Genomic DNA, 16,757 nt, shown 5'->3' with positions numbered 1-16,757 from the left:
CCTGGTGCTACACAGAAGAAATTTTATCTATTTTTATATACAGTGGTTAACCTTTGCAAATCTCAAACTCCCAAATTTATCCCTTCCCCATCCCCTTTCCCCAGTAACCATAAGATTGTTTACAGTGTCTGCGAGTCTGTTTGTTTTGTAGATGAGTTCATTAGTGTCTTCTTTTTTCTTTTTCTTTTTTTTTAGATTCCACATATAAGTGATATCATATGGTATTTTTCTCTGTCTGGCTTGCTTTACTTAGAATGACCACCTCTGGGTCCATCCATGTTGCTGCAAATGGCATTTTTTTGTGGCTGAGTAGTGTTCCACTGCATATAGATACCACGTCATCTTTATCCAGTCATCTGCCGATGGACATTTAGGCTGTTTCCATGTCTTGGCTGTTGTAAACAGTGCTGCTATGAACACTGGGGTGCAGGTGTCTTTTCAATCGGAGTTCCCTCTGGCTGTGTGCCCGGGAATGGGGTTGCTGGATCAAGTCTTGCAAATTTTCATGTACTTAGCTCCAATGTTTTTCAAGTTCTTAATCTTCACAATTTTTACTATATATATGTATTTTTTTAATCAACTTAGTCTGGTTCTGAAACAGCAACACATTAGAAGGCTCTCATGAGGACACTGCTTCTAGCAGGAATGCGAACTTAAAACTGCTGTGGAGTTATTAAAAGCAGGCGTGAGAGCTAAAGCCAGTTTTCTATGTAACTCGTGTTAGAGTTCTGCCCTCGGGGGCTGTTTGGGTGTTACTAAAGGGTGACAACAGGGAGTCAAGAGGGTGATCCTGCAGGCTGAATAATGGTCTGCTTACAGCTTCAGATTTCCATAATCCATAATTAATTAAAATAAAGTTTCGGCATCTGAAGGGACATAATTCAGTTTGCTGGGTAACTGGACGTACGGAAGGTTGGACACACAGTGGGTCACACAACGGGAGTGAGATTTCATCAGATTTTATGGCGTTCCCACACACACTGTGCCAGGCTTTGTTTTAAGTGCTTTTTCACATGGTTCACTTCATTGTTACAAATCATTTATATATTTACATTTGTAATACGTTAACCCTTATCCTGCAGTGAGGCTGAGCCGAGTCTTGGCAGCACGTGTTTGGCTGCTCAGATGCAGCGTTGTTGAGAAACTCTGCTCCGACGCCCCTGGTGCCGGCAGGGATCAGGGCAGCCACTACACATCTGTGACTGTGAAGAACTCGGCTGAGCCGTGAGTTCACGGTCACGCGTCTGGGATGTGATGGAACCAGCTCGAGAACCTGGATCGCTGGTTCCATCTCAGGTTTCTGTGTAGTTAGACCCGAGCACACAGATGTTCTAATTTTCACACCCTCTGACTTCTCATGATCTGTGACCATTCATTCCTAGGTGCCCCTTGGCCTTGGCACGGCTGCCAGTGTGCGCGTGGGCAACGCCCTGGGGGCCGGGGAGGCTAAGCAGGCGCGGCAGGCCTGCGTCACCGCCCTCCTGTGTGCAGGTGAGTGTGCGGTCCTGCGGCCTGCCTCCTTACTGGGTCCCATCTGACCGGTCAGTGTTTCTAGGAAGTGGTTCCCCTACACACATGCAGCAGAAATCTTTGTTCTTTATGCCATCTCTCATTGACTCAGCTAAATAAAGCTTCTAAGTATGGCCTTGTTATCAGGTACCAACTCAACACTGTTCCGCTTGGCACCACGGACATCATTTCAGAGGCAGCGTTACCACACGCAGGCTCGTTTTCTGACCAGAGCCTGTGTGCCCAGTCCTTGGGGTTCCTGGGCAGCTGCCCCTCTGGAATCTGAGCCTTAGGGGTTCTGATGGTGCTGGCACCTTATTGAGCATCTTTTCCGAGTCTCCCTTAGAAAACGAGTTGGCATCACCTGACCTCAGCAGCTCTTTGCACAGACAGTAGGAAGAAACTCTCCAAAGTGACCGTTTCTTACACCGTCGGCACAGACCGCATGGGAAGCCCGCGCGCGGACTGGCCTCCCCCCCCCAGAGCGTGTCACCCCAGCCGTCTCTTCTGTGTTCCAGGGGCCTGTGCGCTTGTCGTGGGCGCGCTGCTCGCTGCCCTGAAGGACGTGGCTGCCTGCATGTTTACCAGCGACAGGTAAGTGCTGCCTCCTAGAAGAACGTGGCTCGTTTCACGCTTCCTTCACCGCGCTTTTCTGAGAGGTGAGCAGCCTGTGGTGCGGCCAGCAGCGAAGGCCACAGCGCTGCACCTGAACGAGTCTGAGTGCAGGAAGCCCATGGGAACCCCTCCCCTCCTCCGAGACCCAGGTCGCAGGCACGGAAGGTGTGACCCGGGGCCCGGGGTGGGGCGGGCGGGCGGGCGCCAGGCAGGAGCAGGCAGAACGATCCCTGATGGGACAAAGGGTTAGGGGGGTCTTGTGCTCCCAGCAGCCAGAACACACACCCCCTCGCGACGCATGGGGCAGCTGGTGGGCTTCTCACAAGGGCCCCGCCTTGACAGCAGGGGAAAGCTGGCCCTAGAATGAAGCTTGCTCTGGCCCCACCTGACCAAGCTTAAAAGCAGATCTTGAAAGATCAAACTGTTTCCAAGAAACTTAACAGTATCACAGGATCAAGAATATTTAGGATAATACACGCATATGAGGTATCCAGCAAAGTAAAATGCACAGTATCTGCACCTAGTTAAAAATTAGCAGGCATGCAGCGGAGTGAAAACTTAAAATCCACAGAAACATCAGTCAGTTGACACCGACCCAGAGACGAAACACACGGTGGAGTTAGTACACAGGGCTTTGCATTTTCAAGACGGTAAGGGAAACGTGAGGAGGCTGAGGTCAGACAGCAAGGATTGTCCGAGACGAAACTGCGGGGTGAGGTGACAGCAGGGTAGACCCCGGAGGGAAGGGGGGTGAGCCTGGAGACAGTTCACTCAGCCACAGAGAGCCCTAAGTGAAGCGCAGCGAGAAAGGGCCTGCAGCAACAGCAGCGTCGGTGAGCCGCGATGAGGCCCAGGGAGGACGTGAGTGGAGGCCCCAGAGCGGGGCGAGCAGAGGGGACGGGGGCCATCCTGGGAGAGACACTGGCAAAAAATCTCCAAGTCTGATAAAATTTTAGGATGAAAGGGGTTGAAAAGGCTACGTGATACAATCACCCATCTTCCACGGGGGTTCCTCCGGAACACGCCGGCCAGCCTGCCCGGCTCGCCCTCTCGAGGCCTCAGAGACGGGAAGCGTGCCGCCTCCCGCGGCGGCCTTCGTCCTCAGGACGCCGCGCCTCGAGCTGCGGCCTGCCTGCGAGCGCGCCGGCGCCGGGGCTCGTGCTCGTGGGGGTCCAGGCCCGTTGCCGAGTCACAGCCTGCAGGCATCTGAAGGTGACTCCCGGGCTCTGTGGGTCTCCTTTCTCCATGGTAACCAGCCCGTGGGCTGTGCTTCTGAGTCCCCGCAGTCTTGAACTCCCGCGAGCCCGAGGGCCGCGCTGGGCCTGTCCTACCTGCCGGACTCCTGGTGGCTGCACCGCACCAGGCCGGTCGAGCTTCCCTCACGCGGCTGTCTTCAGATCCTGCGTCTGTGCCCAGTTATCTTCATTTTCCTAGTTTTTGACCCACCTCGCGTTTCTGGTCCCTGATTCTGTCAGTGACGGTGGTTCCTACCCTTTTCGACTTCCGGCATCTGAATACGTGACGGAGGCTTTTCTCTCTCCGTCTCCTCCTCTTTTGCTTAAAACTCTGGCATCTTCACCACAGTCTTCTCCTCTCCCCCCAAGTCCTACCAGTAAGCACCCTGGGTGAACTGCGCCCAGGCACCCACTGTCCCAGCCCCTCCCCCCAGCAAGCGTCGCTGCCGCCTCAGGCAGCCTCTCCCTGGTCCCGCTCTCGGCTCGGTCGTTCACACGGCTGTTCCGTCTCCAGGCCTCAGCCAGCCCAACGCTCGTGCTTCCAGCACGCTCCTCCCCACGGCGACTTAAGAGGGTTCTGCGGCGTCTCCAGCCTGCGGGCTCTGGGCTCACGCTCTCCGTCCATCACGACGGCCCTGCCTTCCCTCCTCTCCTTGCGTAACGGGGGTGCCGCGGCTCGCGGTTTCAGGAGCGCCCCTCCTTGGTGGCGGAACCCCCCTGGAGGAACCCTGGTGTGCACTGTGTGCCAACCGCTGATTGCTTTCAGAAAAGTTATGGGAGAGGGCACGTCGGTTCCACTAGAAACTTCTGGCCACTGACTGCAGGCAGACCCTCGGCACTGCCCACCTCGGTTTTCTCTGGCCACCTCACTGCCCATCGCTGCAGCCGCAGCGTACCTTCTCCGCTCTCCTCACGCCGCCGGCCCCACCCCAGCACCCTCCGCCAGCGACCCTGCCTTCCTGCTCGCGTTCATCCTGCCTGGGGCTTGCTGAGCTTCTGAGACCCGTGTCTTCCATCAGACCCGGGCAGTTCCGGCCGTTCTTCCCTGTGCTCGTTCTGCCTCCCCCTCGCCACACCTCTGGCTCTCCCGCTAGGTGTGTGCTGGTGAACTCGGTGGCGTCCCTTCATTTTCTTTGCTCCTCAGTCTGAATCAGCTCAGCTGCCTTCCCCTCGAGCTCACGGATCCTTCCTCCCGCCAGTTCAGACCTGCTGTTGAGGCCCTCCAGTGGATCTCTCTCTATTCTTTAGACCTTTCAACTCATAGTTTTTATTTAGTTCTCTTTTTAAAAAGTTTCTCTTTGTTGACTGACAGTATCTACTGGTGAGGCATCCTTCTCACACTTCCTTTAGCTCCTCGGACGTGGTTTCCCTCGACGCTCTGAGCAGGTTCTGAACAGATGACTTGAAGCCCTGCCTCGTGAGCCTGCAGCCCGGGCTCCCGCGGGGACAGTTCTCCTCTGCTGCCTGTTCGCCATGTGTACGGGCCGATCTTTCTTGTTGAAAGGTGGGCTTTTTTTGTTTACAATGAGGCAGTTGTGGGAACTGCGTGCCGCTGCCCTGGCTTTCGCTGCTGTCTGGTGGCTTCTGTGAGTGGGCCCGTGAAGCCTGTGTTCCTGGCTGGGCGTGGCCCCTGAAGTCCCCGTGGCACCAGCTCGGTGGTCAGCTGACGACTGGACAGGGTCCCCCTGCGTCTGCATCGCACACACGTCCGCCTTCACTGTGGTCTCTCGACACGCGTCAGGGCTCCCTTCCAGCGCACAGCCAGGTGGTCCTCCCCTTGGCCTCCACCGCACCTCCTGCTCGTGCAGAGCCACGGGTCCAGAGGGGAGAGCCCACAGGCTGTGTGAGCTGGTGGTGCCTGCCAGCCTCCGCTCCAGGGGCAGAGGGAGGACGACGTCCCTCGGGGGGCACCGCCGTCAGTCCCGTGTTCTGCGTCCACGCTGGATCCACAGTGCGGGCCTCAGTCACCCCCGCCTCGGCGGAGTCACTCTCCAGAGCCCCAGGGCCCCCGCAGCCACACCCGCCCTCACGTCAGGCAGAGCTCAGGGATCCACGAGGAGGCAGATGGTCCCTGTGAGCACTGGCCTCCCACCCCGTGTCTGGGGGAGCTCTGAGGACGCTCTGCTCACAGGACGATGGCCTTACACAGCCCGAAACCTGCTGCTTTCCTCCCCGAACCCGCGGAACACACAGCGGCAGGCCCGCCCACGACCCTTTAACCCGCACTCTGAGTAGCGGAGCTGCAGCCAGCCAGCTGTCACTGCACCCGCGCCGCCAGTGGCGAAGGCAGCGCTGGGGCTGCGGCGTCGGTGGGCAGCGGGCTGCCGGCTGTGGGTCTGGGTCGCTGACGGCTTTCTCCCCCCCCAGAGGCATCGTTTCCCTGGTGAGCCGCGTGATGCCTATTTTTGCTCCCTTCCATCTGTTCGACGCCCTCGCGGTGAGTATTCCGAGTGATTTTGCTCTGTCTGCTACAGCCAGCAAACCCTGCGTTGTGTTTCTAGTTTTGAATTCAATGCCCGTAATTTCATTTTTGAAAAGAGGGAGCTTAAAGCTCTTGCTTAAAGCCGCCTGAGCCATTTGAGGGGCAGACGGGTGACGTGAGAGTGCAGCACCTCATGGCGGAAGCCCTCGGCCCGGCCGCCCGGCCTCCTCCCCTCCTCTGGGGCCTGGGTGCCCCACGTGGCTTCCAGCCACGAAGTGAAGTGGTCTCCGCTTGGCTCCTCCAGGGCAGGGCACCCCCCCCCGCCGGCTCGCTCTGGCCGCTAGGAAGCCCCTGCCCAGCTGGTCTGCAGGTTTACAGGCACTGGGAGGCCCTGCTGCTGTTCCCTGGCACCATCCCCTGGCGTTTGCTCCTGGTGTCAGCACTGCATGCTCACAACACGATTTCTGGGTCCATCTGCCTTCTTGCTTTTCTCCCCAAGGGACTTCGGTGTCACAGCCATGCTGAAGATGTGGCCCCTGTGGCTGGACACCGGCTGTGGCGAGACTGGAGGAGAGCAAGGCCGTCACCACCTGGTGCTGGGCGTGACTGGTTTTTAGCCGTGATACTGGACTAGTTTCGCTGAGATTCCCGACAGTGAAACCGCTACATTTTTTAAACATATGCTTTGATAAAATATTTTAAAACAGAGACTTACACGCCATTACCCTGCGGGTGTCTGACGAATCCCGCTGCGGGTGCTGCGGGGCACCTCCAGAGGCAGGCGCTTCCCGTTACCTCCCTGTGAGGGACGGCGTGCTCACCGGCTCTCTCCCCTCAGGGCACCTCTGGCGGAGTGCTGAGGGGCACGGGCCATCAGAAGATGGGCGCCTGCCTGAACGCCGTTGGCTATTACCTTCTCGGTTTTCCGCTGGGAGTCTCTCTGATGTTTGCTGCTCAGCAAGGGATCGTAGGTACGTGTCTGCCTTCTCGGTGACGCACCTCTGACCTCACTCGTCACCTGACGGTAAACTCGAGACACAAAGCGTCCAACTGGAAGATGGCCCCTGTGGGGAGGAAAAATGATCTTCCCCCTCAGTGGTTACTTTGTACACAGAATGTACAAAGTGTGTCTTTGTTACGTTACTACTGCACAGTAAGTTGTACACAGAAACCCTGGAAAGTAGTCTTGAAGAAAAGACACGTGGTCCCGCCCTCAGGGTGGGACCGACAGTAAGCGGTGAGTTTCACAGTTGCTGCGTCTGGGCCGGGTCCTCCCAGAGGGAAGGCCTGGGCGCCATGCGCACCTGTGGCAGGTTGGAGGGAACCGGCTCAGAATAGCTCTGCGAGGCCATGATGCCTGAGCTCAGACCCAAAACGGGACCAGGATTACACAGATGGAGGGAACAGTGTTTGTTGGAAGACTGCTCTTTCTCTGTCGAATGGTCTTGGGGTCCTCGTGGGAAATCAGCCGGCCCCCGCGGTGCGGGGCTCCTGCCGGACTCCAGGCTGCCGCGCTGGTCCGTGCGCCTGGCCCATGCCGGGGCCTCGCTGCTCGCCGCGCAGTAAGCTCTGAAACCAGAATGTGCTTTACTGTCCTCCAGGGTGGTTCTCTTTCCATTTTGTTTTGGCTGCTGAGGACCAAATACGGGAATCAGCTTCTCCACTTCTGCGAAGCAGGCCGCTGGGCCTTAGACGCTCCGGGGAGAGCGCTGCCAGGGCGCCAGAGTCAGGCCCTCCGGCCCACGAGCACAGGGCCTTTCCGTTCCTTTCGGGCTTTGATTTCTTACACCAGTGTTTTGGAGGTTTCTGTGTGCAAGTCTTTCACTTTGTTGGTTAAATTTATTCCTAAACATTCTATTCTTTTGGGTGCTATTGTAAATGGAATTATTTTCTTGATTTCCTTCTCAGATTGCTCATGACCGGCGCGTTGAGCACAGCTGGGTTCTGTGGGCTCTCGTGAGCCTGCTGAGCTCACTGCTTAGCCCCAGTGCCCCGTGTGTGCGGCTTCTCGGGGCTTTCTACACGCAGGGTCGTGTCGCGTGTAAGCAGAAATAGTCCCACTCCGTCCTTCCCAACTTTGATGTCTTTTCTTTTCCTTGCCTTACTGCTCTGTAATGGAGTCTTAACATTTTGTATGTAATCTCCTCCAGCACTTTTACTTTTAGTTAAAACATAAGGTAAAGCTACACTTCATAGGATGTGAGAGACTCTTCACGAAGAGCAGCATCAGAGCTACGTCACGTCACTTAAGTTTGTGATGATGTCCGTGGACATTCACTCCACTTTACTCACGGAGAAGCTGGATCCTGAAGGGGCGAGGGGACAGTGAAGTGACGAGACAAGATGTGAACCCAGCGCCACCCCGGTCAGCGCGGCGCACGCTGTCTCTCCCTGAGGTTTCCGGGCCCTCGCTCACCCCACAGACCATCGCTGAGCACCCGCGTGGCCGGCCCCGCGCGGTGCTGGCCTCTGGGGACTGTCTCTGCGCGCTCGCCCAGCAGGCGCTTGGTTTTCTCTGCTCCTCGTTCTCTGGCACGTCCCACCTGCTGCTCTGGGGAGGGGCCGTCCCCGAGGCCCAGAGCGATGCTCTTGCAACGCCCCCCTCGGGAGGCTCAGGGCGGCCTCTCCTCGGTGCCCGAGCTCTCCCTGCCCCCGCTGCTCACGGCTGCCTTGCCAGCGTCCCGGGTTCCCGGCCCTTTCTGGCTCGGTCCCCCGGGCTCGAGAACTCTGCCCTACTGAGGCTGCCAGTCTCACCAGCTGTCTCTGCGACGTCCTTCCTGTGAGAGAAAGGGAGGCTCACCCCCCATGCCGGGGAGGAGGCGGGGGAGCCTGCAGGGGCCGCGGCCTTCGTCTTGGCGTTTCTCGCCGCCGGCCGACCCTGCACGGGCTTGCCGAGTACTCACCTCTCTCAGGACGGGCTCCCGCTCAGCACCCGCTTCCCTGCAGGGGTGTGGGGCGGGGTGCTTGAGGCTGACTGTTTTCCAGACGCCTCATTTCCTCCTCAGGCAAATTCTTCCCTTCTGGGTTTGGCCTAAAGACAGCGCCAGGAGCTCTCTGTCGGCAGAGAATAAACGCACTGTTGCCAAAAGATGCGGGCGCCGGCTCCAAAGGCCACCTGTCAGCTGGTCTGCGGCCCGGACGCCACCTGTGTTTCACACGTGGCTGCACCTCGGACATGCCTGGCGTTTATGTTCAGTGTCTGGTGAACGTTCTGGAAATGTCAGTCTCTGCTCAGTCACGTCCTCACCCCTCTCCTCGTGGGGTTTCTGCGCGTTTCCTGTCGGACCCCCCTCAGACGTCTCACCTTCCTGTGGCCATTCTGGACGAGGCCTTCCTCTCCGTCACACACCCTGGGTGGCGCAGTGTGTGCAGGGGCCGTGAACCCCATGCGTGACCGCTGAGTCCTGCACAATTAGGAACTCCTCCTACGTGAGGCGTTCTCGGTCGACTCTCGTGGGTCCTCCAGACGTACAGCCACAGCCTCTCCAGACGGCTTTACGTCCTGCTTAGCAGATGCGATGCCGTGGATTTCCCCCTCCTGCCTCCAGCGGTGGGACCAGCTGTGGTATCAGCGCAAAGGCTTCTTTTTTTTTTTAGGACTTTAGAGATGATGCTTCTGATGTTTCTGTACTAAACAGGTGGGATTCTGGTGCTGACATACATACACAATGTAAACACACATAAATTTGTGCGTGTTTTTTAAAATCAAGTTCAGCAAGTGTCCATGCAGTCTGCTTTACTGCATGTTTCCAACAAGGACGGCTGGACGTCCTGTCAAACGCACATGTCACGTGTGAACAGGGGCCACTCTGCTCCTTCCTTCCTGGGGTTCTCGCCTTGCTGTTCTGAAGGCACTTCTGCAACAGGATTTTAACATGTTTTTCTATATATTCCTCTAGTACTTTTATTTTTAATTAAAAAAACACTTTTTAGTGCCTTTGGAGGTGACCCGATAAACGTTCTCCTTACATCTCCTGACGTTAATATGTTTACTCACAGTGAACAGTCCTGATTATGATGTGCTGTTCTTTTGTTGAGCTGGTGGATTCTGGCTTTTTAAATTTTAAACTGAAGTACAGTCAGTTACACTGTGTCAGTTTCTGGTGTACAGCACCATGTCCTAGTCATGCACATACATACGTACGTTCATTTTCGTTATCTTTCTCATTAAAGGTTATTACGAGACACTGAACATAGTTCCCTGTGCCATACAGAAGAAACTTTAAAAAAAGATCTTTTTATATATAGTGGCTAGTATTTGTAAATCTCAAACTCCCAAATTTATCCTTTCCCACCCTTTACCCCGGTAACCATAAGATTGTTTACTATGTCTGAGAGCCTGCTTCTGTTTTGTAGATGAGTTCATAGTGCCTTTTTTTTTTTTTTTTTAAGATTCCACATATGAGTGGTTTCATATGGTATTTTTCTCTCTCAGGCTTCACTTAGAATGACCACCTCTGGGTCCATCCATGTTGCTGCAAACGGCATTACTTTATCATTCTCTATGGCTGAGTAGTGTTCCACTGCATACAGACACTGCATCTGCTTTACCCAGTCCTCTGCCAGTGGACGTGTAGGTTGCTTCCGTGTCTTGGCTGCCGTAAGCGGTGCCGCCGTGAACATCGGGGTGCAGGTGTCTTTCTGAGTCAGAGTCCTCTGGATGTGTGCCCAGGAGTGGGGCTGCTGGATTTTATGGTAACTCTATTTTTAGTTTTTTAAGGAATCGCCATACTGCTTTCCATAGTGGCTGCACCAATTTACATTCCCACCAACAGTGTAGGAATAATCCGTTTTGGAAAGGCTTGGTGGAATTCTGTGAAACGGTCACATCTGGCGTTTTGGGGGAGTTTACTGTTAATGCTCACGTAGGCTTGCTTTTGGCGGGGGGTCAGCTTTGGCACGTGATGCACATTTGCAGAAATGTGTCCCCTTCATCAGGGTTCTACAGACTGCACAGAACTGTGCACGACGGCCCGTCACGTGTGCCTGGGGGAGCCGCTGTGCGTGTTCTGCGTGCCGACCACGTCTGCACCTTCGTGGGTTTCCTCAGTAACCATGAACTTCACTTTCTTTAGGAGAAAACAGTCTGACTAGAGGGCTGACCGAGTGTTGTAGTGCGTATTCAAGGGGCTCCTTTTGGTCTGTGGCCACAGGACATTTTCACCGCATGCAAAATCGATCGGGATGTGTCCCCATTGCCCTGTGAAGTGCTAATCCCGTGACTGTCCCGGGGGCCTTCTCCCGTCCACACGGACGGGGGTGCCTAGGGATGTCGTCACTCGGTGGCTTACTGAGTAACTGTCTTCACTGTCGCCTGTCTTTTGAACAAGGACCAGGACAGACTGGGAGCCTGTGGGCTCTTTGATGAACGTCAGGCTGGAGTTTGTTGTTCTCTGTTTGGGACACAGAACCGCCACGTATTTCTTACTGTCTCTTCTCTACCAAATGCCATCCTGGACACCAGGGCGAACCCGTTCAACCAGACAGCAAGGGGCTGCTGGGTCTCACGGTTCAGCTTTCCTGGAAAAAGGCAAAGAACATGAACCCCTCTCCTCTGTTGGACTCTAAGCTCCTTCAGAATAAGAGCACGTCCGATTTCCCTCTGTCCATAAAGGTGCTTCTTGCTGTGGCAGCCACAGGTGCTCAGATTTGTTAAGTAACACTTTCAAGCTATTTCAGTTAGAGGTTAATTGTGTGGAGGTTCTGTGAAATGCATGAAAGTATAAAGGAGAAACTTAAAATTGCTTCTGGTTCACACCTCACGCGTAGGAGCTGAGGCGCTTCAGTGCATTTTATTCCAGTATTTCCTGTTACACACGAGCGCGGGGCTGCACTGAGTGTGTAACTGCCCCCACCCCACGGTAAAGGCGCGGCTTTAGGAACTGCGACAGCTCCTCGTGCCGTCTGTCTACCGCCCCCCTGCCTACGCCACGCGGCGACAGCATCCTGGGATTGACGGCTGACGACACCCCCGCGTCTCTCCTGGGGCTGGATTCCTAGCATGGAGCCCTCGGTCACGGGCACAAACTGCCAGTCCCGCTGCTTCTCGGCTCCAGGTTTTTCCAGTTAAACTGCCAGGAGCCGTGGGAGGACCAGCCCCCGCGCTCCCCGCCAGTGCGGGGCCCGGCGCGTCCTGGAGGGCGGAGGCTCTGTCCCGTTTCACACCACTTTCCACCCCAGAGTCAGCGGCTTGCGTTCTGCTGCAATTACTGGCGGGACACTGCATGTCCCCCTCTGTGGCATGCGCACGGTTTAACAAGTTTCTTCTCATGAGCAGACAGGCACTGTTTATGTTTTTGACGGGGCCTGTGTTTCCCAGTGAACGTTCCCACGCAGCAGGCGGGTAGTTTTCCGAGAGGGTGTTGAGAGCTGCCAGGTCTCGGTGCATCCGCGCGCGCACCGGCGGCAGCCTCCCCGGGTTCCCGCCGGGCTCGGGGCTTCGGGGCCTGCCCTCCCCTCCGCCCGGGCCCCCCGCAGCTGCCCCACCGAGAGCGCCTGAGCCTCTTCTTGACTCTCGGCTCCAGGTCCTTGTGCAGGGCTCCGCCCGACGCCCTGCAGGGCACGTGCCACCCCAAGAACCTCTGTGTCTCCTTGCAGACGGGCCATCTCCTCCCATGGACTGGAAGCCCCGTGAGGGCACCGGCCTCATCGGCCGGCTCAGCTCTGTTTCTGGCACTTTATGCCCGACAGAGTCCGTAAGCAAAACGGCTAAGCCAGCAGGCAAAGCAGCCAGCAGCCCTGGGGGCGGTGCTGTTGTCCACTGACAGAACGACTGCCGTGGGGAGCTCAGCAGGAAGCTTGGGTCTAATCCTGGTCCACAGGGACCTGAAATGTCAGGGAAGCGACTTTAACCGCACGGAACGGAAGTGAAGAAAGTCTCACCAGGGATGTTCATGTTGCGCCCACAGGTCTCTGGTCCGGACTGTTGGTCTGCGTCTTCTTTCAAGCCCTTTTGTACCTGCTGTGGATCTGGAGGATAAACTGGAACAGCGTCGCAGAGCAGGTAACAGTGTGTCCTTTCAGAGACGTGGCCCTCTTGGTCTGCGGCAGGTGAGGACTCTCTTGGGGTCAAAATGGTACAAAACCCACTGGCCGGGCGACTCCCTCTGAGTCACAGAACGCATCTGCTGTGAGGGCTGGGCCAGAAGCAAACCCTCCCTCAGCACCTTTTCCTGGTAACACAGGCTGAGCTTAGTGTCTGCTCAGTGGGGCTCAACCAGGGAAAAACCAGCTTTGAAGATGTTTTTCTGATTTGTTGTCTAGGCACCTTTAAAAAAGAGTCGTTTGGTCCCTGCTCTGCTAAAAGCAAACTGCTGAGTCCCTGTGGTCAGTGGCAGGTCCTGGGGGCAGAGCCACACCCTGCGGGTAGCGGGCTGGGCTCCTGACCCTCCGGGCGTCTCTGGGTGAGCCTGGGCCCTGTTACTGCGTCAGAGTCTGAGGAGGGGGCGGGCGGCTGGCTTAGGGGAGTGTTCTGATGAGGACGCCTGGGGTCTGACCAGCCTCGACGCGTCTTGTCCCTGTGGACTTTCCTCGTGGTGACGTGGCCTGTCCTTCCCGTCTTCGGTTTGCCCTGCGGAGGGAACACGGTGTGCGGGACGTCCCGTTGCACCATCAGCCACCCGTCAGGTGACGGGACCTTGGACTTTATTCCTTCTCTCTGTGCTCAGGGACGCAGAGGGCCCAGTGCAGAAAATATGTTGTCTGCAACTATGGGAACAAGCAGCTTTTAACGTTGTTATTGTGCTCTGGGGAGAAGAACAGTGGTTTTTAGATCATGTTCTAATGTTTTTGGCATTTTCAGGACCAAGGAGCACTGCCCCGTGGGGAACCCTTCAGTAGTAGTTAAGTGACACTTTGACATCAGAGCACCGGCCTCCCCTGACTCACACTGAGCTCACTGCTGGACACTTGTTTGCAGGCGCAGGTTCGAGCCGGGCTGAAGACGATTAAAGAGGCTGCCCCGTCTGCCCCGACAGGTAACCAAGGCCATTCTGGACGTTATTTCTGCCCCACAAGCCTGAGCGGCCTCGCTCATGGCTCCTGCTCTCGCGCTCAGTAGCACTTGTCTGCGCTTGTAACTGCGAGACCGCATCTGGGCTCCCCGAGGAAGCGCTGTTCAGGTGACTTCACGTGTAACAACCGATGACAGTCACTGTTTACAAGGTGATCTTGTATCACCTTCAGGGACGTCCCTTTTCTCAGACTAGCCCCTCAGTAAATACCCTGCTGTTCCCTGTGAACAGATCCACGAGTCCTAGAAAAAGAGGAGTCCGCTGTGGTGATTCTCTCTGACGTCGTCCGACCAGAGACACAGGCCACGCAGCTGGCGGCGGTGGAAGACCGCGGCCAGGACGCGGCGGGCACCATCGGGGAGGTCCTGTCGGGGAGGCAGCTGATTGTCTATCGCGGGATGGCTGTGGCTTCGGCTGTTGCTGTTTTAGCAGCAGGAGTTGTAGTGAGAGTTCTCAGTCACCGCCGCTGACGCTGATCGCCACCGGCCCAAGAGCCAGAAGTGACTGTTCCCGGCATGAGCACGGGACGCGGCCGTGCCCCCGGACAGTGGTGTCGCTCTCGGCGGGGGGGAAGGGGGGCGCAGACGTTCTGTTCGTTATTCCGAGAACCCGCGCTCTCACTGAAGAGCAAGGAAGGAGTTACAATTTGAAGTGAGCTTTTCAAACATTAAATCTGTCGTGGTTTTCAAGTCTGCAAATCTGGTTTTCCCTGCTGGAGGTGTTCTCATTCCGTCTTACGTTTAGTCTCTTTCTTCTTCCGGGGAGGCAGGGCACCGTCCGTGCCATGCCCCGCTGGTCCCGCCGGTGCCTGTCTGGTCCCGTGTTCAGTCTCGTCGGCGTGTGTGAATGAAGTGCTGGTCCAGTCGTCCCGGTAGCGCCGGGTACACGTCATAAAATACACACCTTAACACGCGTGCTGACCGAGGGGAAACTGGCTCTGTGTCCTCTCCTGCCGCTCAGCTCCTCCTAGCAGAGGCGCTGAGAGATTCTGACCATCCAAACAGGAACCACCCCCCCCCCCAATTCCCAGCACGACGTCCACCAGGTGAGCTGGCGCGGAGGTCCCAGGCCCCCCAGGAGCAGCGTCCCTGCGGCTGCCCCCCTCCCTCCCTGTGACCGAGCGGGTGACAGGAGAGCGGCTGGAAGGGCCCGGATGCCGCAGGCAGCGCACCGAGCGGGCGGGCTGCTACAGAGAAGACGCTGCAGAGTTCTGAGGAGGAGTCGCGTCACATGCAGCTAACCATTTCAAGTGTGTAATTCAGTGGCATTTAGTACAGCTGTGACTCTCCAGCGTTTAAAACAAATTACACGGTCGTAGTGGGTGTCCCACCGCGGCTCTCATTCGCGTTTCTAGTGCACAGGACTAATGACATCCATCGTCCTCCCTGGGGTTCCTGGGCATCTCAGCATCTTTTCGGAGGAAAGCGCCCTCCTTGCCTCTCTGCCGAGGGCTTGTGCTCCGGACGCGAGGCGCTTGCCAGAGGTGCGGGTTGCAGGCGCTCCCCCCAGTCCACCGCCTGTCTCTGCTTCCTCCAGTGTCCTCTGTTGGTGATGCTCCATTTATCTACTGTGTTTGCTGTCAAACCTAAAAGTCCACTGCCAGTTAGTCAGAAAAAACATCTAAGTACTGTTGGAATATTAAGATATTATGGAAGAAATTTAAAACTATAATAAACAGGAGACTGTTTCGAGTGTGACATGTAAGAAGCTTGGAAGTCACACCCGTCTCCAGGAGTCTGTGACTTATTTCTATTCTGACACCAAACGTGCGGGGTTTCTGTACCAACAAGCAGTTCTCCGAGTCTGCCGACACCAACAGGAAGCCTGCAGGTTCCATGAAGTTCTGAGGCCACGTGGAGTTGGCGTCAGACCCCACTGGTAAAGGGCTCAGTCCCACGAGACTGCCCCCCAAGGCCACCCCTGCATCTCAGCGACTGGCTGTAAACGGGGTTCTTGTGGCCCCTCCTTGGATTTGCGAATTTGCCAGAACAGCTCAGGAGATGGAGGAAGACGCTGTGCAAGACACTGGTTTGTGGGGAAGGAGACAAGTCAGGAGCAGCACACAGGGGGTGCACGGGCACTCGGAGCCCCCCTCTGGGGGCCCCCCGCCCTGTACCTCGATGTGCTCAGTCCAGAAGTTCTACACATCCTGTTGTTTATGGGTTTGGATGGAGGCGCCTTACGTAGGTGCGACTGATTAGATCACCGGCCACTCGCGATCAGGCACATCCCAGCCCTCTTCCTCTGTGGGGGGTGGGGAGGTGGGGCTGGAAGGTCCGACCCTCTGGGCACACGTTGGTCTTCCTGCTGCCCAACTGCCACTCTGAAGCTTTCCAGGAGCCACCTTCCTAGTAGACATGGGTAATGGCTGAAAGGGGCTGTGCATGATTAACCAGGGTGCCCCCCTCCCAGTCTCTCAGGAACCTCCATGGGATTTGGAAGTTCTTGTACCAGGAACCGTGGGCGTGGATATCACATCACAGGGCACCGAGTCTCTGCCTCTCCGGTTAGATTGACCAGAGGACGGGGGTCACAGGACGGCTGCTCCCCACAATGCAGAGACGGACGAGCAGACACGTCCACGGAGCAGAGGCGGCCTGGCCGGCACCAGGACGGGAACGTCACACTGCCCTGACACACCACCACAGCTCAGCAGGAACAAGCTCGAGAGCTAATGGCGTCGAGGGGGTCGTCAGGTGGGCCCCGCTCCACGAATTTCATCCCAACAGCCCCATCGCTTCTCAGGGTGCAGACGGGAGGAGATCTTCTCCATCAAACCATGAAAGGACATGCAGGAAGCTTAAGCACTCACTGCTAAGGAAAGAAGCGAGTGTACATGTTCCAGCTCTGTGATGTTCTCCAGAACGTTGTGGGGACAGAGGTCAGGGGCCCGGGGTGGGGGCAGACGAGCACGTGGAGTGAAGAGTGTTTGTAGGGCGGTGAAGCTACTCTGTCCAGTACCAT

At 56.5% G+C, this 16,757-nt stretch overlaps 1 protein-coding gene and 1 long non-coding RNA gene across 6 annotated transcripts in view; one reads left to right on the top strand and one right to left on the bottom strand.

The window, feature by feature from the left end:
• LOC102507118 (multidrug and toxin extrusion protein 2-like) overlaps nt 1–14,443 on the top strand; it is a 38,109-nt gene extending 23,666 nt beyond the window's left edge. Inside the window, exons 12-18 of the mRNA XM_032498941.1 lie at nt 1,383–1,491; nt 2,028–2,103; nt 5,727–5,796; nt 6,620–6,752; nt 12,690–12,784; nt 13,700–13,757; nt 14,025–14,443. Coding sequence (XP_032354832.1) covers nt 1,383–1,491; nt 2,028–2,103; nt 5,727–5,796; nt 6,620–6,752; nt 12,690–12,784; nt 13,700–13,757; nt 14,025–14,263 — 780 coding nt within the window. The 3' untranslated portion in view covers nt 14,264–14,443. The remainder of the gene's footprint in view (nt 1–1,382; nt 1,492–2,027; nt 2,104–5,726; nt 5,797–6,619; nt 6,753–12,689; nt 12,785–13,699; nt 13,758–14,024) is intronic.
• LOC106728544 overlaps nt 1–16,757 on the bottom strand; it is a 53,996-nt gene that overhangs the window by 8,865 nt on the left and 28,374 nt on the right. The window contains exon 3 of one of the 5 annotated variants that reach the window (XR_004326710.1): nt 6,695–6,845. The exons of the other annotated variants lie outside the window; for them this stretch is intronic. This is a non-coding gene — a long non-coding RNA (uncharacterized LOC106728544). The remainder of the gene's footprint in view (nt 1–6,694; nt 6,846–16,757) is intronic. 5 annotated transcript variants of the gene reach the window in all.

This window comes from Camelus ferus, chromosome 16 (assembly GCF_009834535.1).
Source record: "Camelus ferus isolate YT-003-E chromosome 16, BCGSAC_Cfer_1.0, whole genome shotgun sequence".
NCBI lineage: Eukaryota > Metazoa > Chordata > Mammalia > Artiodactyla > Camelidae > Camelus > Camelus ferus.
This window is presented reverse-complemented; position numbering and strand designations above follow the sequence as displayed.